This window comes from Salmo salar, chromosome 20 (assembly GCF_965601325.2).
Source record: "Salmo salar chromosome 20, fSalSal1, whole genome shotgun sequence".
NCBI classification, from domain to species: domain Eukaryota; kingdom Metazoa; phylum Chordata; class Actinopteri; order Salmoniformes; family Salmonidae; genus Salmo; species Salmo salar.
In genome coordinates this window covers 47,573,807-47,597,111 of record NC_138310.1, presented here as the reverse complement: position 1 = coordinate 47,597,111, position 23,305 = coordinate 47,573,807, and the positions used below count along the sequence as shown (strand labels likewise).

The window sequence follows — 23,305 nt, the reverse complement described above, 5'->3', positions numbered from 1 at the left end:
TTCAATTAGAAGGCACAAACAATTCTCACACACACACAGTTCCGATCCACTTCACTGCTCTGTCTGTCAGCGCTATCCGCCGATCAAACAGTTCCCAGACGCCTGCCAGTTGCCTAGCAACCACTCTTCACATCCGTGGCAATGCTATTAAAAGCAACAACAAAGAAAAGAGGAAAAGGGATGATGGAGGAAATGGACAGGTGTTTTAGACTCAATAAGGATTTGTTTAGCAAGGTCTCATGTATATCCTCAATTCACCTACAGACGCTAGTCTGGGTTTCACCTGTGCTTTTCACCTGTGCTGAGGTATCTGCGTCACAATGCTTCTCTGTCCCTGTCTGAAGCCTAGTGACACAAGCACACACACAATGTGTCTATATGTCTGTTCATATCCATGTTCCCCTGTTGTCTTTTTGCCTCCTTTGATGTGCTTTCTTGCTTCCTCCATATCTTGCTCTTTCCTCGCTGTCATAGCTCAGCATCTCTCCTCCTTTCCCCCCTCCTTTTTTCTCCCTCCATCTTTCCCCTAGCGTCTTTCAGCAGGTCTACCCCGCTGGGCACAGATGTCAGTTCAATGTCTGTCCCACATTGGTTCAACGTCATTTCATTGAAATGACATGGACACAATGTTGATTCAACCAGTGTGTGCCCAGTGGGATATCTCTTCGCACCATCCATCTTTTTCTCCCCTCCATCTTTCCTCCAATGCCTTTCTCAGCACCTCTCTCTCATCTACTCCTCTCCTCCACCGCCTCCCCTCCTCTCTCTCTCTCTCTCTGGAGCTCAGGGAGCAATTAAGCAGGGCAGTCAGTAGTAACAGAGATTATTACCTTTGGAGGGAGAAGAGAGGGGGAGCGAGGGAGGGAGAGGGGTGTGCAGAGAGAAGTGTGTGTGTGTGTGTGTGTGTGTGTCTGACTGTGTGCTGCTGTTACCTCCTATGGTGAGGTGTCACCATGCACTCAGACAACCCTGAAGACAATCAAGCAGGCACAATTTCATTTTCCTTTTCAACTTTATTTATAGTCGTCATTTACCAATCAATAGTGCATTCCCGGGCTAGCAGTTCAATGTAACCAGTTATCACGTCCTCTAATGTGAGGAATTGGAATAGTGAATGGACGTTTCCTCACATGGTCCAATGGGAAAAATGTACTTCTAACCATGATGTACTCATCTTCAAGTCCTACTCTCCGGTAATAAGCAAGCGAGAAAAGAGAAAGGAAAACAGATTTTCGGGGGCACTTCGCTGCTGTAACTCATAAATAACTTCTACTGTGTAACTGGTTTGGTTCCCCAACGCCCACTTTCTTCAACGAGATCCACTGTCACTTTGTGGGGTTCACAAACTCTTAGAGTAGGGTATGGACTTTCCCAAAACAGGGGACAACAAATCCTACTTAACATCTACACACACAGACACCGTGACAGGGAGCCTGTGGTGCAGCTACACCAAACTCACTTCCCCCTTCGCTTGCGTGCTCGTCAATTGATAAAATTACTCAATAAAGTACAGCTTTTAACAGCCATTCGTTTTTCTTTTCAGTTTCGTATTTTGTTCACAATTGTTTCATAACCACAAAAACGACTTTGACATTTGACAAACATGTACCTCAATGACATCAAAGGAAAGAGAAGAAAAACTGCCAGTATTTACTTTCCCACTTTAGTTTGTGCTTTTGCCATATCTTTTCAGAACTAGACTGCTAAAGAGACAATGTCGCTCTCTATCTATATTTGCACAGACAGCACGTTGTAACATTATGCCCACAATAACTGGTCCAGGGTCATTCCTTTGTTTATCTCATAATGGGTCATGTTAGGGCAGGGGTGGAAAGAACTTAGCCCTGACCTGTTTTTATGTGTAGACAGTAACCGTAGACATGGAGCGATAATGACTCAGCATACTGGGATAACAACAGGATGGTGGACGGATGCCTTGGAGATAGGACCATGGGGAGAAAAGCTATTCCCAAGAGGGCCATGTGTGAGTAGGCCCAGCTCAGCCAGCCATAGGGACCAATACAACACTACTGCACAGCGGTGAGGTTCAGAGAGTAAGAGACAGATATACACTGAGTATACAAAACATTAAGAACACCTGCTCTTTCCATGACGTAGACGGAACCAGGTGAATCCAGGTGAAAGCTATGACGTCACTTGTTAAATCCACTTCAATCGGTGTAGATGAAGGGGAGGTGACAGGTTAAAGAAGGATTTTTAAGCTTTGAGAGAATTGAGACATGGATTGTGTATGTGTGCCATGCAGAGGGTGAATGGGCAAGACAAAATATTTAAGTGCCTTTGAACGGGGTATGGAAGTAGGTCCAGGAACACCAGTTTGGGTCAAGAACTGCAACACCGCTGGATTTTTCAGGCTCAACAGTTTCCAGTGTGTATCAAGAAATGGTCCACCACCCAAAGGACATCCAGCCAACTTGACACGGAACTGTGGGAAGCATTGGAGTCAACATGGGCCAGCATCCCTGTGGAACGCTTTCTACACCTTGTAGAGTCCATGCGCCGATGTTTGGTATACTCAGTGTATATTTCATTGACAATCCCGATTATTATTATTACATTTTTTAAATGATGTTAATATTGTTAAATATATATCCATTTGCAAAGTAGGCTTGGCAATGCGGACATTGAAACGTCATGCCAATAAAGCAATTTGAATTTAAATTGAATTGAGATCGAGGTAGGGAGAGAGATTTTTGAGATTTTTGAGATCGGGGAAAGGGTGGAGAGAATGAGAATCAGAGAGAGAGATAAAGAGAGAGAGAGAGAGAAATAGAAAGTACGAGAAAGAAAGAGAGTTCTTGGTGCCTCTAGCTTTTTCCACACCGTGTTTCTGTACCAAGGTGTTAACCTCGCCCGAACCTCTTCACAACGCTGCTTTAACATAATCCCATCTCCACAGTTTCAGAGTGACATTGCACTCCTGCTGTGTTAGTGGTGCTGCTGGCCCATTTCCCTCTACAGTGGAGCGTCTCTGGATCACACAAGTTTTCTCCAGGCATCGCACTGCTGCCTCTCCAGAGTCCCATTGACACCACAGGAGGTTGGTGGCACCTTAATTGGGGAGGACGGGCTCGTGGTAATGGCTGGGGCAGAGTAGGTGGAACGGTATCAAATACGTAAAAACTCATGGTTTCCACGTGTTTAATGCTCTTCCATTCGCACCGTTCCGGACATCATTATGAACCGTCCTCCCCTCAACAGCCTCCTCTTACTGATACACTTTGGTCCCAATTTCCCTCATATAGGCCACAGGCAAATGATGAGATCTGTTATCGTTTTGATATTGTATTATCCACTCCTCTGAAGTTCTTTTGGAATTCTTCTTCTCACCTTGGCCAAGGCAGACCACTGCTGCTGACCCTAATTTATTTCTGTATGGGACCATATAAGTCTCATAAAATGACCCTACACAAGATATAAGATACCGAGGTCTTTTTCAGGCTATAACGCTGACTACTCCATTAACCCATTCTACATTTGAAGGGAGCATAGAGGGTATTAGTGGGATACATTGGAATGGGGGGAGCAACCTGCCATGTTATAGAAAGCAATGAAGCATTATCCCTGACATCCAAACTGGCTTCCCCTCTGAGCCACACATTACCATGCAGGGGCTTGCACATAGGGTGAAGGAAACTGGGTTACACGGTATTAGAGGGTGGAATTAAGGTCAACTCAAACCTCTCCTTAGAACAGGGCAGGTACATCTAAGTATTTCTCTAAATCCTAGAAACCCTTCAGGCTTTATCAGCATCACTGGGATTGGTATTTAGAAAGTATGCAGTGGCATGATGGTCTGTATGTGTAATATGTCATTATCTGGCCTTGCCCCAATCACAATCCTCCCTTGTCTTGGTCGATCACTACTGTTGTGTAATCTGCCTATAGAGACAGCGATTTATGTAATAATTTATTTTCTGAACAGATTTTTGGGGTTTGTCGCAACACTGACATCTACCAAAATATATCACAATTCAATTCGGAATCTCAAATGGCACACTCGTGTTGATGTTTTTAATTGACTGGATTGAGATGGCTGACACACTTCAGACGGATACGGCATGTGCGATCGGATTCCCTGCACGAACACTGCCAAGAGTGTCTTGTGATGTCACTGACGCCTGGGAAGATTCAGCATGAGTGATAAAGGGCCTGGAAGTAGATCTCAAGAGTAGAAATCAGAGGAGAACTCTGTGCTGCCAAGGTTGCTTGATGGAACCTCAATTCCACTGGCTATTTTCCATTGTGACATCATTAGCTAGAAAGCGGAGAGGGGGGGGGGGGGGGGGGGGGTAACAGTCTGACAACACAGCACATTCCAGGGGGGATTGGACAACAGATTCAAGACACCGGTTCACAAAAACACACCTGCTACACAGCGGAACAGCGAGTCCGTTGGGAGTTAGTGTGTTTTGTTCCTTAGAAAGAGAAAGGGCACACATTTTGCTTCATAACAACTGATAGTCGTAAGTACAATGAATATCAACAGAAGGCAAAAGAAAATGATCAAAGGACAAATTACAAACACTTGAACTAGCCCTTGAATTTAAAAACCGTCCAGAAATAGTGACAAGATAGTACAAGCTGAAAACGAAAAAGAAGACTGATTGAACATGAGCGCAAAGGCCGGGCTTGTCTGAAGACTATTCTGTATTAAAAAGACAGCGATGTAGCCTGCTAGCTAGCCTGATCTGTACTGTACTGGGGGGGACAATCTCTCTCAGGGACAAGTCTGGGTCAGTGACTTTCAGACCTCCATCCATTGTGACAGGGCAGAGTCAGGGTGTACAGTTGAATTGGCCTAAGGTCTTGATATGTGTACGCCACTTGCTTTCTCCTAAACTCCTTCCCCTGTCCTCCCCTGGTCCCTTTCCCAACCCTGGACCTCTCCTCAGTCCTCACATCGAAAGAATAAATAACATTTTTACACCTTTACTAAATTACGCAATGTTCTTCGATCATATATTTTTTGAAGCAGTTTTTTCATTCGGACAACCATGACTGTTTTGTATGAGTATAGTACAGTATTTCCCTTTGCTTCGTTTTTTCTTTGTTGGCTTGACAGTCTGCATCTCTACTACAGAACAACAGCGCCTGGGGAAAGAAGAGAGACAAGGAGGAGAAGAGAGGGGGAGAGACAGGGCTTTTTCTGCCCTGTTCTTTTACATGGTTGTAGCGCATCGCTCGGGCCAGTCATCAATGGGACTGGGCTCCATAAAGGAGGAGAGGAGGTCAGAGAGGAGAGGTGACGTAGGATGGGTCATAGCGCAGGCCATAGTGACAGAGAGGCCAAAAGGTCAAAGGTTAGCCAAGGGCCTCTTTGCCGCTCTCTCGCTCCCGCTGACCCTCCCTACTCATCTTCATTTCCGTCAACTGGATGTACCGCAGCACGTTTGTGTCTGTGTCATAGAGAGGGAGGGAGAGGAAGTGAGAGAGAGCAAGAGAGAGAGGAGAGAGAGAGAGAGCGAGAGAGAGAGAGAAATAGAGGGAGATAATTGTTAGTGTAGCAGCTGGCATTAGGCGACATGTCCTGGTAAGATGACATGAGTAAACCAGATTCTCTCTTTACTGACAGACATTGAAAAACACTGACTGGCAGTACTGTCTCAGCCTACCTGAGGGCTCGCGGTTCTTGGCGTCACGCAGGTAGCGCAGGGCACATTCGTAGTCGCCCAGGTGGTAGCAGGCGATGCCGGCGCGGTACATGGCCTTGAAGTGGTCCCTCTGGTGGCCCAGCACCTTCAGGCAGTACTCCTTCACACGCTCGTAGTTCACCAGCTCTGACTGCAACAGGCAAGCTTCACAGAGACAGGGATGGAAAGAAAGTAAGCAGTCATTTCTGTACTATTGTGCATTCCTTTGAAAATGTTGCTTGGTTTGCTCTTTTCGTGCCAGTATAGCTTGTCGGCATCGGACTGAATTGAGAGAGAGAGGGGTAAAAAAACAAAAAGAGTTTGGACAGGTTGGAGAGAGAGAGAGCGAGAGAGAGACGGCAAGAGCTGATGTGCCACGCCTTTTAAACAGAGTACAATTCAGCGACCGCACTACTTCTTCAGGATGAGAGGGAGATAAAAATAGCTAGAAGCTAGGACGCTGCAAAAAAATAAATAAAAATATGGTCAATGTATTACACATTCAAATACAGAATTTATCTTATGCTGTTGAGTACATTTAAAAAGAGAGAACTGCTGTTGAACTAGCCCCGGAAAAAGAGGGAGGAATCTAGCTAACTTAGCACACCTTTAGAGTGAAGGATTATTACTGTAAAGCTTTATTTTCCTGACAGGGCAGACACGAAGTGGGAAGAGGGGGATGAGATGAGAAAGAGAGGGAGTTAGAGAGAGAGGGAGAGAGAGGGAGAGAGAGAGATGGAGGGTTGAGGGAGAGGAGACAGGTTCACAGGGAACAGAAGAAAGATACAGGTGATATATGGGGCAGGAGATAGTGATGACACTATTGAGATATGGAAAGGTAGAGTTCAGAGAATAGCACTTTGGAGACACTGCGTTTCATTGTGGTCATTAATCGTATGGGTGTCATTAGTACACACACACACACACACACAGGCAGACAGGCACACACACATTTTATTGCAGCTTTTAGTCCAGTGAAGCTGTTACATTTTACACGGTGGGTTATCTCAGGGCTTTCTGTTCACTCAGTCCAGCGCCCAAAAGCTCTTGGCTGGTTTTAGTCTATACCTTTGATTGACAATTACTACTCCCTTCCTCTCCTCCTCTGCTCTCCTCCTCCCCTCCCTTCATACTTGTACCCTCCCCCGTCATACTGAAGCCTGTGTCAGTAAAAGCCTGTGTCTCTCTCTCTCTCTCTCTCTCTCTCTCTCTCTCTCTCTCTCTCTCTCTCTCTCTCTCTCTCTCTCTCGACGTTTCCCTTGATCCTCCACCTCTCCCTGTCTTCACCACTTTGTACTGGTCTCCTCTAACCTTTCCCTCTCTACCCCCCCCCCCCACCACCACCACCTCCCTCCCTTCCTTCCTCCCTCCCTCCCTCCTCTGTCTCTGCCCTTGACACACAGACAGCTCTGTGAATAGCATGAGTCAGGGTCTATTAGCTGGGAGCCAGGGTGAGTCAGGAGTGAGAGACTGGGAGAGAGGGAGGGAGGGAGGGAGAGGGGGACAGGGACACAGTGGGAGGAGGGAGGGGGACAGGGGGAGATGAGAGGGGCAGGGTTACACTGGGAGACAGTATGTGTTCCAGCGCTTGTCACCTTCCTGTCTCTGGGATAGTGTGTGTGTTTGTGCGTGGCGAGCGTGGCGAGCGTGCGTACGTGTTTGTGTCCTGCAAATACGCCAATTGACAAGATAGGATAAGGAAATGGAGCCATGTTGATTACTTCTAGCTTTGGGCGTCTGACTGCAACACAAATGCGTCACTCTAAGTAACGCGACATCCCATCCAATAGATCTCTACCTGTTTGTGTTCTGAGACTGTCTACAGACTGTCTACAGACTGTAGGTTGAGACCTGCTACACAGTTCATTTCAGTCCTCTCCAGAGTCAACAGACGTCAAGTACTGGGTCGTTCCACGAATGTAGTGGATTTTGGATAGTGTAAATTAGTAAATAACTATACATTTTACCGAATTGTAACATTTCGTCATAAAGAGCACAAGGGGTTAAATAAAATAGATGAATATAGTAAGTGCCAATGAAGTGCTATTAAAGTTAGTGTTGACCGTATCATGGCTGAGGTTTTCATCTTAAATCCGCCATAAATCCCCTTTGTGACAGGGGGAATGAAAGCATGTTCTGTGCAACAGAGAGGCTACTGAATGCAAGTCTCACTTCTTCTTCTTTACAGGGTTGACGTGTTATGCCCAACGCGCTCAGTTTTCCACCACAAAACACCCGAAAACAAAAAAGATTGGAACCAGCTCACCCGATTTTGCACTCCGACTTGTTCAATGTTTCTTTTGAAAAAATAATGAATAAAGGAATAGTTTCATCGCATTAAAACGAGAGTTCAGTTCACGTCAAATGGTTGACCTCAAAATGAGGGACCGACGTAAATCAATCACTAATCACATGAAATAAATAATAATGATGGTGAAAACGTTGAGATATTTGGGGATTAAGTCTTTATTCATATTAAACATATGATTTATAAAATGATCCAGGTAGTCTATATTAAAGGGAACTTAATTTAATACTACAGACTTTTAAAATGCAATATTGGTGCACAATTTCTACTTAAAATATAAAAGGGACGCGAAATGTACACTGGTCGTGGAACGACCCTACTTCTGCTGTTCTACCTCCCTCCCTCCCTCCCTCCCTCCCTCCCTCCCTCCCTCCCTCCCTCCCTCCCTACTGCTGTTCATCTACCCTGTTTTTAAACCCACAATGCCTCCAGACATGTATGCCTACACTTTCGTGACACTAGACCTTGTTCCTTCGCATGCAATGAGAAGGCGGGTTGGGAGGGACGAGATGGGGGAGCAGAGGGGTTGGCACACACACACGCGCGCGCGCACGTACAAGCACACGCGCGTAGTTCAAGCGAGTTCAAGTTACTCGAGCCACTAGGGAGCTAAAATAGAAAGCTAGGGGATGGAGAACTCTCACGTTTGATAAGTGGATATGACTCAGCAGCTTTGAGATCACAACAGAGGGGCCAAAGGTCAATTCGTTTCCTCAAACTCAGCTGCTTTTCTAAACAGTCTTCCTGCCAGCCACACCGGATTCCCTTTGTGTACTCTAGATATGAACCATATTAGTTTTTCCATCCAGCCAACTATAAAAACATGGCGGACATTTTCCCCCGTCTTCCCTCCCTCCCTCCCCCCTCCCTCCCCCCGTCCATCCATCATCATCCTCCAGGGGTAAGGGAGCCTGTAGAGTACAGGAAAGCTTTCAGGGGATTCCGTTACAGCACTTAATGGCCTATGCAATGGCTAACGCTGTTAGTGTTCTCTTTTCTCACAAATACACAAGCTCGTACACACAAACACATGCACGCGAGTGCACGGGCACACAAAAATATGTATCGAAAATGTACATAATTAAACAGTGTAAAAACATGGGCCTGAACAAACACAGGTGGAAATATGCATGCACACACACACGCATACACACACGCACACATACACACGCACAAAAACACACGCACAAAAACACACACACACTGCACCTTGACCACACCCCACTGAGCCATCAGACAGATGGATGGGTTGTCAGGGTAAACACATAGAGGGCTGCATCCGGACATGGTGTGATAACGCTAGCATCATCAGAGCCCGGCAAACCATGGCCAAAAGGCTACTCCACATTACAGCACGAATGGACTTTTCCCTCTACCCTGCTCTTCTCTTTCCTCACGCCCAGTTTATTCCTTTTGACAGAAACCCAAAATAAACTCTCACTTCAATCCATTGTTATCATCGCCCGTCCACTCTTCTAGCTCTCATCACAGAGAATAACACACACACAGAGAGAGAGAGAGAGAGAGAGAGAGAGAGAGAGAGGAGAGAGAGAGAGAGAGAGAGAGAGAGAGAGAGAGAGAGAGAGAGAGAGAGAGAGAGGAGAGAGAGAGAGAGAGAGAGAGAGAGAGAGAGAGAGAGAAAGGCTATCTAGGGAGAAGCCAGGAAAGAGCTGAGTCTGTAAGTGGTTTGGTGATGGCCTTGTGCACGTTGAGTTAGTGTCAGTGATCTGAAAACACCCTCTCTCTAAGGATTCTCTCTTTCATATTGCTAAGCACCACACCGCACTGGGACACTGAGCAGACTCAAAGCAGGAGGACGAGGAGGAAGAAAAGGAGGAGGAGGAGAAGAAGGGAGGAGAATGATAGTGCGACATACTTGGGAAAATGGTGGAATTTACCAGCTTCTTAAATCTTTTTGGGGGAAGAAACCTAACAGGTGCAATGACAGCTTCTGAGGGAAAGTGGGTGTGTGGGTGTGCGTTTGACAGAGAGAGAGAAAAAGAGAGTCTGAGAGAGAGAGAGAGAGAGAGAGAGAGAGAGAGAGAGAGAGATGCAGCGAGTGGTTTAACACATTCTCGGAATCCTCACACTAATGTGCCTGGAGCATTTTGTCTGAAAAACAGAAGACTGCCTTTTATCCCAGAGCGGGGGAGTCAGAGATGGGGAGAATAGAAGTCAGAAAGAGAGACAAGAGATTAAAGAGAGAGGACAAAGGTGCCCGATAGAAAAATAAAAAGATCAGACCACAAAAGAAGAACGAGAAAAGAGCGAGAGGCATTTAGAGTGTACGAGGAGAGAGAGAGCGAAATAAGCTCTGTTGTAATAAACAACGAGAGGAATAAATATGTTGAGGGTTAATAGGGATAGGGAGACATACTCTAGTGTAAATGAAGGAGTGAGGAGGAGGGGCGAAAAACAAAATGGTCGAGAGACATGCCAAACAATGTAAAGTAAGAGAAAACTCTGCATCGATCGACTGCCAGCGTTCACTCTTCCTGTCTCTTCCCACTGCCTGATGAGGAGGACTCTCTCTTTTTTTTCCTCCCATCTCACTCTCTTTTCCTCGATCCCCTCACACTCTCTCTGTCAGGGCCAGCTGTGCGCCGGCTAATTTAAAGCCACTGATGGGGGTGATCAGTTTGCTGTCCATCATTGTATAATTAGTTGACACGTCCATTTTCACGCTACCTAACCTCCATCTACTTGTCATCCCGCCGCTTCCCCGTCTCCTCTCCACTGTGTCATCATTGACCTCTGACACTCACTGACCAGAGCGGATATAGTGACCGCTGCGTCCCTTGAATCACTGACACACTGTCTCCACTTTCTCTCTCTCTCACACATATTTTACAAGCGTGTATTAATACACATGCGTGAATTGGAAATGTGTTTTTTCCCCACACTCCCTCACACACCCTCCAAGAGTGGGAATAGACATTGAATTTACATCTGAGCCCAGTGGGGGAGTCAACCATTGTCAACAGCAATCCTGGAGCAATATGGGTTAAGTGCCTTGCTCAAGGGCACATCGACGGATGTTTCACCTTGTCAGCTCGGGGATTCAAACTAGCAACATTTCACTTAACGACCCACCGCAAGGCTACCAGCTGCCTATGTAACAGTGTAGGTTCCGTCCCTCTCTTCGCCCCAACCTGGGCTCGAACCAGGGACCCTTGCACACATCAACAACTGACACCCCACGAAGCATCGTTACCCATCGCGCCACAAAAGCCGCGGCCCTTGCAACGCAAGGGGAAACCCTACTTCAAGTCTCAGAGCGAGTGACGTCACCGATTGAAACGCTATTAGCGCGCACCACCGCTAACTAACTAGCCATTTCACATCGGTTACACTCACCCCCCCTTTGACCTCCTCCTTTTCCGCAGCAACCAATGATCCGGGTCACGGCACCAATGTAACAGTGTAGGTTCCGTCCCTCTCTTCGCCCCAACCTGGGCTCAAACCAGGGACCCTTGCACACATCAACAACTGACACCCCACGAAGCATTGTTACCCATCGCGCCACAAAAGCCGCGGCTCTTGCAACGCAAGGGGCAACCCTACTTCAAGTCTCAGAGCGAGTGACGTCACCGATTGAAACGCTATTAGCGCGCACCACCGCTAACTAACTAGCCATTTCACATCGGTTACACCTAGTGCTATGAGCCTGCCTCTGAACCCATGATAAAGCCCAACCTCAGCTCCACAAGGACATGCTGATGTATTGGCTATCTGGTGTCTGCACGTCAGAAAACAGAGTATGCTGGTAGACATAAGGATCTAGTACCTAGCTGATACTCAGGTGTTCGATAGTTTGGATATCTGGTATCTGAAGGTACAGAGGGTGGGTACTCCACTCCAACCCTCGTAGTCCTACCAGCCCAATCAACACACACACATGCACACAGACACAGACAGACAAACACACACACTAGCCTGCGTGTGTGAATATAATGCCTGCAGTGCTATCACACTTCAACATGGCTACTCTCTGCATACACAGATTCTCTCCAGGCCCGCTAATAATAGCTCCTTAAACACCAGTCTACAGTGAATGTGTGTCTGTCATTCAGGAGGACAGGGCAGGGCCGGAGCTGCTGCTGCTGCTGGCTGCCTTTAGTAGCAGATTGGCTCCAAAGACGTGACACAGCACTGTCCTCCTCTCCACCCTTCTACTCTTTCTCTTTTTTTCTTTCTCCTCCTTCTCCCTTTTGCACTTGTCTACCTCTCTCTGTCTCCCTCCTCTTCTCACCCAGTGTTTTTGTGTCTTTTTCCGTTCTCCGTTCAGCGGGTTTCTTTCCCTTATCTGGAAGGAATGTGAAATGTCAGCATAATAGTAGAGAGAATGATTTATTTCAGCTTTTATTTCTTTCATCACATTCCCAGTGGGTCAGAAGTTTACATACACTCAATTAGTATTTGGTAGCATTGCCTTTAAATTGTTTAACTTGGGTCAAACATTTTGGGTAGCCTTCCACAAGCTTCCCACAATAAGTTGGGTGAATTGTGGCCCATTACTCCTGACAGAGCTGGTGTAACTGAGTCAGGTTTGTAGGCCTCCTTGCTCGCACACGCCTTTTCAGTTCTGCCCACAAATTTTCTACAGGATTGAGGTCAGAGCTTTGTGATGGCCACTCCAATACCTTGACTTTGTGGTCCTTAACCTCTATGGGCTAGGTGGGACGCTTGCGTCCCACCTACTCAACAGCCAGTGTAATCCCGTGGCGCGTTATTGAAATACCTCAAAAATGCAAAAACTTCAATTTTTCAAACATATGACTATTTTACACCATTTTAAAGACAAGACTCTCGTTAATCTAACCACACTGTCCGATTTCAAAAAGGCTTTACAACGAAAGCAAAACATTAGATTATGTCAGCAGAGTACCCAGCCAGAAATAATCAGACACCCATTTTTCAAGCTAGCATATAATGTCACATAAACCCAAACCACAGCTAAATGCAGCACTAACCTTTGATGATCTTCATCAGATGACAACCCTAGGACATTATGTTATACAATACATGCATGTTTTGTTCAATCAAGTTCATATTTATATCAAAAACCAGCTTTTTACATTAGCATGTGACTAGCATGTGACTAGCATTCCCACCGAACACTGCCGGTGAATTTACTAAATTACTCACGATAAACGTTCACAAAAAACATAACAATTATTTTAAGAATTATAGATACAGAACTCCTCTATGCACTCGATATGTCCGATTTTAAAATAGCTTTTCGGTGAAAGCACATTTTGCAATATTCTCAGTAGATAGCCCGGCATCACAGGGCTAGCTATTTAGACACCCAGCAAGTTTAGCACTCACCAAAGTCAGATTTACTATAAGAAAAATGTTATTACCTTTGCTGTTCTTCGTCAGAATGCACTCCCAGGACTTCTACTTCAATAACAAATGTTGGTTTGGTCCCAAATAATCCATTGTTATATCCAAATAGCGGCGTTTTGTTCGTGCGTTCAAGACACTATCCGAAAGGGTAAATAAGGGTGATGAGCATGGCGCATTTCGTGACAAAGAAAATCTAAATATTCCATTACCGTACTTCGAAGCATGTCAACCGCTGTTTAAAATCAATTTTTATGCCATTTTTCTCGTAAAAAAGCGAAAATATTCCGACCGGGAATCTGCGTTTAGGTAAACAGATGAAAGAAAATAAAGCATGGGGTCGACTCGGGCACGCGCCTAAGCCCATAGTACTCTGATCGGCCACTTGCCAAACGCGATAATGTGTTTCAGCCAGAGCCTGCCTCGATATCATTACGCTTTTTCCCGGGCTCTGAGAGCCTATGGGAGCCGTAGGAAGTGTCACGTTATAGCAAAGATCCTCAGTCTTCAATAAAAAGAGCCAAGATGAACAACAACTTGTCAGACAGGCCACTTCCTGCATGGAATCTCAGTAGTCAGGTTTTGGCCTGCCATAGTTCTGCTATACTCACAGACACCATTCAAACAGTTTTAGAAACTTTAGGGTGTTTTCTATCCAAAGCCAATAATTATATGCATATTCTAGTTACTGGGCAGGAGTAGTAACCAGATTAAATCGGGTACGTTTTTTATCCGGCCGTGTCAATACTGCCCCCTAGCCCTAACAGGTTAAGCCATATTGCCACAACTTTGGAAGTATGCTTGGGGTCATTGTCCATTTGGAAGAACCATTTGCGACCAAGCTTCAACTTCGTGACTGATGTCTTGAGATGTTGCTTCAATATATCAACATAATTTTCCTTCCTCATGATGTCATCTATTTTGTGAATTGCACCAGTCCCTCCTGCAGCAAAGCACCCCCACAACATGATGCTGCCACCCCCGTGCTTCACGGTTGGGATGGTGTTCTTCGGCTTGCAAGCCTCCCCCTTTTTCCTCCAAACATAACAATGGTCATTATGGCCAAACAGTTCTATTTTTGTTTCATCAGACCAGAGGACATTTCTCCAAAAAGTACGATATTTGTCCCTATGTGCAGTTGCAAACCATAGCCTGGCTTCTTTATGGAGGTTTTGGAGCAGTGGCTTCTTCCTTGCTGAGTGGCCTTTCAGGTTATGTCGATATAGGACTCGTTTTACTGTGGATATAGATACTTTTGTACCTGTTTCCTCCAGCATCTTCACAAGGTCCATTGCTGTTGTTCTGGGATTGATTTGCACTTTTCGCACCAAAGTACGTTCTTCTCTAGGAGACAGAACGCGTCTCCTTCCTGAGTGGTATGATGGCTGCTTGGTCCCATGTTGTTTATACTTGCGTACTATTGTTTGTACAGATGAACGTGGTACCTTCAGGCATTTGGAAATTACTCCCAAGGATGAACCAGACTTGTGGAGGTCTTGGCTGATTTATTTTGATTTTCCCATGATGTCAAGCAAAGAGGCATTGAGTTTGAAGGTAGGCCTTGAAATACATCCACAGGTACACCTCCAATTGACTCAAATGATGTCAATTAGCCTATCAGAAGCTTCTAAAGCCATGACATCATTTTCTGGAATTTTCCAAGCTGTTTAACCTGTTATGGCTAGGGGGCAGTATTTTCACGGCTGGATAAAAAACGTACCCGATTTAATCTGGTTACTACTCCTGCCCAGTAACTAGAATATGCATATAATTATTGGCTTTGGATAGAAAACACTCCAAAGTTTCTAAAACTGTTTGAATGGTGTATGTGAGTATAACAGAATTCAAATGGCAGGTCAAAACCTGAGAGATTCCTTTACAGGAAGTGGCCTGTCTGACCATTTCTTGAACTTCTTTGCCATCTCTATCTATTACAAAGGTTCTCTGCTCTAACGTGACACTTCCTACGTCTTCCATAGGCTCTCAGAGCCCGGGAAAAACCTGAATGTCGTCATTCCAGCCCCAGGCTGAAACACATTATCGCCTTTCTCAAGTGGCCGATCAAGGGACTGTGGGCTTAGGCGCGTGCACTGGCCGCCCCCGTCTTTGTGATTTTTCCTCTGTTTGCTGAAAAGGAGATACCCGGTCGGAATATTATCTCTTTTTTACGAGATAAATTGCATCAAAATTGATTTTAAACAGCGGTTGACATGCTTCGAAGTACGGTAATGGAATATTTAGAAATGTTTTGTCACGAATTGCGCCATGCGCGCGACCCTGATTTACCATTTCGGATAGTTTCTGGAACGCACGAACAAAACGCCGCTATTCGGATATAACAATGGATTATTTGGGACCAAACCAACATTTGTTATTGAAGTAGCAGTCCTGGGAGTGCATTCTGACGAAGACAACAAAGGTAATAACATTTTTGTTATAGTAAATCAGATTTTGGTGAAGGCTAAACTTGCTGGGTGTCTAAATAGCTAGCCCGTGATGGCTGGGCTATGTACTTAGAATATTGCAAAATGTGCTTTCACCAAAAAGCTATTTTAAAATCGGACATATCGAGTGCATAGAGGAGTTCTGTATCTATAATTCTTAAAATAATTGTTATGCTTTTTGTGAACGTTTATCGTGAGTAATTTTGTAAATTGTTAGTAAATTCCCCGGAAGTTTGCGGGGGGTATGCTAGTTCTGAACGTCACATGCTAATGTAAAAAGCTGTTTTTTGATATAAATATGAACTTGATTGAACAAAACATGCATGTATTGTATAACATAATGTCCTAGGTGTGTCATCTGATGAAGATCATCAAAGGTTAGTGCTGCATTTAGCTGTCTTCTGGGTTTTTGCGACATTATATGCTAGCTTGAAAAATGGGTGTCTGATTATTTCTGGCTGGGTACTCTACTGACATAATCTAATGTTTTGCTTTCGCTGTAAAGCCTTTTTGAAATCGGACAGTGTGGTTAGATAATTGAGAGTCTTGTATTTAAAATGCTGTGAAATAGTCATATGTTTGAAAAATTGAAGTTTTTGTATTTTTGAGGAATTTGTAATTCGCGCCACGCCTATCATTGGATATTGGAGCAGGTGTTCCGCTAGCGGAACGTCTAGATGTAAGATGTTAAAGGCACAGTCAAGTTAGTGTATGTAAACTTCTGACCCACTGGAATTGTGATACAGTGAATTATAGGTGAAATAATCTGTCTGTAAACAATTGTTTGAAAATTACTTGTGTCATGCACAAAGTAGATGTTCTAACCGACTTGCCAAAACTATAGTTTGTTAACAAGAAATTTGTGGAGTGCTTGAAAAACCTGTTTTAATGACTCCAACCTAACCGACTTCAACTGTGTATATATATATATATATATATATATATATATATATATATATATATATATATATATATATATATATATATATATATATATATATATTACCTATGAAGTTGATCACATTGATATTTCTTCACTTGTAAGCATAATTCAACCCCCCTTCAGATGTAATCCCCAACATCCCTGTCAAGGTTTCTGGGAGAATTTTAACATTAAAAAAAAAATCAATTAATTTATTCAAGTCCTGAATGCTCATTGATTGATAGGACTGAGGGGCATCATTTACACCCCTTGTTCCAATTACACCAATGAGCTTCCTGGGTTGCTGTGTCCCTGCAGTAGTGAGACAAATGCAGACCCATATCGTCATTAGACACACACACAAACACACACATCATCACTTATCATTAGACCTTCTTGTTGCTCGTCTGAGCGTTTCAATATGAGCCTCTGTGTACGTGTATGCCTCGGCGACATCCACAGCACCCTCGGAGGCTTCCACCCATCTATGGAGTGCTGAAGACTAAACTGCCAAACGAGCAGAGAAACCGGTGTTTTCCTCCACGCCTCTCTAATTGGCATCCCCGGATGGCGCCACGGCGCTTCTCTCTTGCCACTCTCCCTCCCTTACCCCCCAAAACCTCCACCACCCATCCACTGCATTGCTACATCACCCATAATAGCAGCGGATTCAATTCATAGCTCATCTATTGAAATATTCATACGATTGAAATAGCTTATCCTTGTAATGACTTCATCGGCAGTAAGATGACCTCAGCATGCCCAATGTGAATAGTGCTCTCATATGTAGGGGATGTGGTGGTCATGTGTTTTGTCAGCCGGTTATTATCGTTGCAAAGCCTGCCGGTCTCACGGTAATTGACGTTAATTTAACATAAACACGTTTAGCATCTCCAGGGCTCCATGCATACAAGCCTCATTTTACAAGCAGTTGATGCGCTGATCTACTTTTTTAAAAAGTCTAATAAATCAATTGAATATACACCATCACATTAAATCTATTCTTTATTGTTTTTCAGAAGAACAGAATATGAGTTGGCTTACTGTATGTTATCTGGCTACGCTCCATGCCATAGGCTGTAGGCTTGTTCATTTAGCACACAAGATATGCTTATAAGTCCCGTGCCATTATTTTGATATTATATGATCTTATAGTAAGAAGAATATAACTGAACTTGGCTGAATAAAATATAACGTTTATTTTCCTATTCCGGAGCGAGTGTGCGTATGAAGTGGCTACGTTGAGCGTAAAAGTGATCATTTTAAACTGCGCCTATACAAGACATTTTGAGTTATTTGGCAACTTAAGTTGTGAATGATGCAAACCTTAAAACATATTCGAAATCAAAACATATATGGGCTGCATGAAAGTCGCAACAAAAAAACCTGCGCTCTGTTCTTTGCCTCAGGCGGCACACGCTGTTCTCCCAAGTGATCATATTTTCACCCATCAGGCTACTCTCAATTGAATCGTGTCTTTGCTAATATGTCAAATTAGCTTCGATTTAGAATGTCTCATTATCAAATAGGCAGGAACAGGGGCGGGGGATAAAAGATGTCATCTGTATGCACTCGAAAAGCGAATGGAGGCCACTTTACCGCCGGTTAGTTTTTCACTCAGGCTACTGCAGTTATTTCACTCCACACATCAACCACTGTGTGAGGTGCATGCAGCCTCCCGCTGCGCGACTGGTGGTATTCCGCCCAAACTCTGTATGCCATGGCCTCTCCAACCCTGTTCCTGCAGCTACCCAGCGCTTCATTTGGGAAACCAAGTGAAATCTGTTCGCGAAAATCGATAGTAAAAAAAAATTCACAACAAAACATATTTAATTAAACTGTTGATGTGACAGGTTAAAGGAAATACTCATAGCCTGTTATACATTAAAAAGTATTAGTAAGTTCATAGTATGTGAGGATCTTAAAACATCTAAGGTTAAAAAGATCATGCATTCTGTATTAGTTGATAGAGATTGATAACATTCATAATTGTGTTAAAGTTAAAATCCATCAAGCGTACAAAAGGTAAGAATTGTAAAAGGAATGTGTAAACGTTATATTGATTACTTTATTTTGTGGTGCCTAATTGAAGGGGAAAAGTGTTAATCTGTGATCTACTAAATGCTCTTTAATCTATGAGCCTGAGATCGATTGCTCTGGTCTCCACCCAAGTTCGCGGGGAAATCGCGGTCTTTTCCTCATTACAGTAAAAGTTCTCATTGAAAACAATACCGTATCACTCTCGTGATTATTTCTCCCCTTTTTCAGGGGCGTAACATTTTTGGAGGCTCCGCTGAGATTGCTGCTCAGATGTCCAGTTTCCACATCCTGGTCGCTGAATTCCGAGCCAGCTAAATCCCCACATAACAACTCAGGCAGGCTGCAGTGAGGAAAGTGTTGCTGTTCGAGGAGAGCTGGAAGTTGGTGGTTAAGTACGTGTCAGCTGAGGCCATTGATCGACCATCAGAGACAGTAAGGACCATCTAATTCAGAGTCAACTCCTGCACAGTAAAAGTTCCTCCTGTTCTGTCATCATGACGACCGCCTTGGAAGAACAACAGGAAGAGGTAGTAGGAGAATTGCACACCCTGACTAAAGACAAGTTACTAGAGATATGTGATTTCCTTGACATCTCAGGTGAACAGAGAAGAGATGTTCAAGACAAATCCCGCATATCATTGATGACTCACATTATGATGTTCCTTGAAAGAGAGGAAGTTGCAGAGTTAGAAGATGGCGGCATGTCGGAATTGTTGCTACTTAAAGACAAAATGACAGAGATGATCAGTGGCATAGATAACAAAACAGGGCAAACTGACCATGATATTGAAACAGCCGGAACACATCACAGAATAGAGGAACTGAGAACTGCAACCCCACAACAAGGGGTGGGAACTGAGCAGATTACTGCAGCCAAAGCCAGTGATTCTCTGCGTCAGCCCCAACCCCATGCTAATCTTCAGGTGAGCGTGCCGCTCTCACCCAGTGCACAGCCTAGCTCATACTGGCGCAAAGAGTTTAAAATTTCTGGTCAGATAGGTGAACCGGGCCAGAAAGATAAACTGATTTTTTTCCAGCCTTGCCCATCAGATCGAGAATGGACTTAACAGAGGCTATCCTGAGGTAGAAATAGTAGACGCAGTAGTCAGGGCTATTTCTCCAGGCTCACAGCTACGCAGCTACTTGGAGGGTAAACCCCAGCTAACTCTTCCCACACTTAGATGTATCCTGCGTTCCCACTTCCAAGAGAAGAGTGCAACAGAGCTTTACAAACAGCTAGCTTCAGAAGCACAGCATAGCAAGGAGACCCCTCAAAGCTTCCTGATGCGCGTCTTAGATTTGAGGCAGAAAGTACTGTTTGCATCCCAGGAGTCAGAATCAGGGCTTAAGTATGACTCTGCTCTAGTCCAGCGCATGTGTTTACACACAGTCCTTACAGGTCTCCAGAGTGACAGTATCAGGATAGACATGCAGCCTCTCCTGCTAGATAGCGAAACATCAGATGAGGTTTTGCTAGAGAAGCTTAACATTGCTTGTGCTAATGAGATAGAAAGACGAAACAAAAGGCAGTTTAATGCCCCACAGCCTGCTACAACGGTAAGTGTAGTCCAGTTAGAAGATACGCCATCTGCAAAGTGTCCTGGGAAGGAAGCCAAAGCTAAGATACCCGCAGAACTGTTAACAGAGTTAGCTGAACTTAAGACAGGTGTAGCTTCTCTAAAAGGTCTCAGTGCAGAGATTGCTCAGATTAAGGAGACATTACAGCAGCCTATGTTTCAGTCACCGCCTTGTGCCTATGCCCCACCTCCAGTTAGGAGGCCAGATAGGGACCCCCAGCCACCTGTTTCCCATCAGCAGTATTACAGCAACTACAGTCAGCCCCAAGCACCTGACTCTGCTCAGCATCAATATGCACCTAACCTGTATACCAACCGCTCTGCTCAAGCTCCAAGGAGGTGTTTTGTCTGCCAGCAGGCCAGAACAGATGCACGCTGCACACACTGCTTCCGATGTGGGAGTGGAGAACATTTTCAAGCTGGATGTAAAATCCGGGGGAGTCAGACCATCAAGAGAGGCCCCTTTAAACGGGGAAGGGTTACCGCTGAGGGACAAGTGTTAACCGTAGCTACCAAAAAGTCCCAGAAATGTGCAAATTGTGCCAGAGAAGATTCATTTGAGAACCTGAAACAATGTTCATCATGTAAAGAGACACTGTACTGTTCCAAAGTATGTCAAAACCAACATTGGACTAAACATAAGAAAAAATGCACTCACCTGAAAATTGACTCTACCAGTGAAAAGGTTTCCTGCACAGAGGAAAATGCCCACTCTTTACCATCCCTAGCTCAAGGTTGCCACCCCCGTAAGGTCACCTCGCTAGTCGGCAGACAGTGCCTTATTGAGTGTCACTTGAATCGCCACCACCTCCAAGCTCTATGGGACACAGGCTCTCAGGTATCGGTCATTGATGAACGATGGAAAGAGGAATCTCTCCCAAACGCAAGGCTGAGAGATGTTTCAGAAATCCTGGACTCACCTGACGGTCTAAGGTTGACTGCAGCAAATGGGACTGAAATGCCGTACCTGGGATGGATTGAAACAACTTTTCGGCTAGCCTCTGAAACTGACCAAACAAAGGAACTGATCATCCCAGTGCTGGTAATGAAAGGCTGTCACCTATCGCATCCCATCATAGGTTTCAATGTTATCGAGCACATCCTGACAATGACCGACAAGACTAAACAATACAGTACAGTAAAAACAGCTTTCCCAAGCCTCAAAAGAAACAAGGTGAGAGCTTTTATACAGGCTGTTAGCGCAGAACAGACAGATGAATATGCAGTGAAAACCAAGAAAGAGAAGGTTGCTGTACCAAAACACAGTAGCATTCAGATTGAGTGCCGTGTAGCTTCCCAGCCTTTCAAAGAGGACATGACAATGCTTTTCCAGCCAGACCTGAACCCGCAGTGGCCAGACGACCTTGAGTTCTTTGACACACTAGTCAGAGTCAGGAAAGATGTTTTTCCAGTTATCATGCTTGATGTCTCTAACCCCACTGACCACGACATTGCCCTGCTAGGACACACAATAATTGGTACAGTACAAACCATTATGACTGTGTTACCTGCCCAGGTCTTTGAAAAAACTGTCACCCCAGCCACAGTGAATCACACAAGCGTTCAAACCCCATGTACTGCTACTGAACAGTGGGATCCACCAGTAGGTTTAAATCACCTCACCGAAGAGCAGCGAGAGGTTGTTAGGCAAATGCTTAGAGAAGAGTGCCACTCCTTCTCCAGATCAGACAATGACATTGGCTGTATTGAACGATTGAAAATGACTATTTCTCTAAAGGACTCTGAACCAGTCAAGCGCACATACATGTCAGTGCCCAGGCCACTGTATCAGGAGATGAAGGGTTACCTTTATGACCTCATAGCCCAGGGCTGGGTTAGGAAGTCAAACTCTTCATATTCTTCACCTGTCGTGTGCGTTCGGAGAAGGACGGGACCCTCAGGTTGTGTATAGATTACAGAGACTTGAACAGAAAGACACATCCCGACCACCAGCCCATCCCTCGGGTCCAAGACATCATGGACAGTTTAGGTGGTAATTCCTGGTTCTCCCTCTTAGATCAGGGAAAAGCGTATCACCAGGGGTTCATCTCTGAAGAAAGCAGACCACTGACAGCATTTGTGGCCCCATGGGGACTCTATGAGTGGATACGTATGCCATTCGGCCTCATGAACGCTCCTGCAGCTTTCCAGCGGTGTATGGAGGAGTGTTTGGAAGGGCTCCGGGATAACATCTGCATTCCTTATCTGGACGACACGCTAGTTTTCAGTAAAACATTCGACAGCCATGTGAATGATGTGCGAAAAGTTTTGCAGCGTCTCAGAGAGTATAGCATTAAACTCAAACCAAGTAAGTGTGATCTCTTTAGCCTGTTAAGGATACCCTAGGATAGGGGGCGCCACAGCGCATTTTGAAAAAAATGTGTTCCCATTTTCAACGGCCTACTAATCAAACTCAGAAGCTAGGACATGCATATACTTATTATATATGGATAGAAAACACCCTAAAGTTTCTAAAACTGTTTGAATGGTGTCTGTGAGTATAACAGAATTCATATGGCAGTCAAAACCCCGAGACCGATTGAAACAGGAAGTGGAGTTCTGAATTGTGGACTCGACTTCATCACTTTGCCTATTAATCACACCGTGAGCAATGGTTCACTGAGCACTTCCTATTGCTTCCACAAGATGTCCCCAGTCTTTTCACAGTGGTTTGAGCCTTATACAGTCGAAACTCAGTGAATGAGACACATTGGAAATTGGTCACAGGGGATGGGCCATCACCATTATGACGTCGGCGGCCCAGTCTACCCCCACCTTTGGAAATGTTTCAAAACACTCTGCAATCGTCCCCGTCGAATCTGATTGGCTCTCTTGGTGTTACAGGCCCTGAAGATGAATGTTTTACAACGTTTGACATGTTTGAACGAACCTAGAGGAAGTAAAAAGTAAATTTTCTGAAACTACTGTCCCGCGCACGTCGGATGATTTGGAGATAGCCCTAGGACACGCTACCAACAGCAGGCTAATGGAACATGAATTATGGACTTTTT

General features: G+C 44.8%; 1 protein-coding gene across 1 annotated transcript in view; it reads right to left on the bottom strand.

Annotated features, from left to right (window-relative positions):
- Positions 1–993: 993 nt before the first annotated feature.
- Positions 994–23,305, bottom strand: part of LOC123729232 (tetratricopeptide repeat protein 9B) — a 45,856-nt gene continuing 23,544 nt past the window's right edge. The window contains exons 2-3 of the mRNA XM_045703514.2: positions 5,637–5,819; positions 994–5,420 (exon numbers count right to left, since the gene is read on the bottom strand). Of these exons, the coding sequence (XP_045559470.1) occupies positions 5,326–5,420; positions 5,637–5,819 (278 nt within the window). The 3' untranslated portion in view covers positions 994–5,325. The remainder of the gene's footprint in view (positions 5,421–5,636; positions 5,820–23,305) is intronic.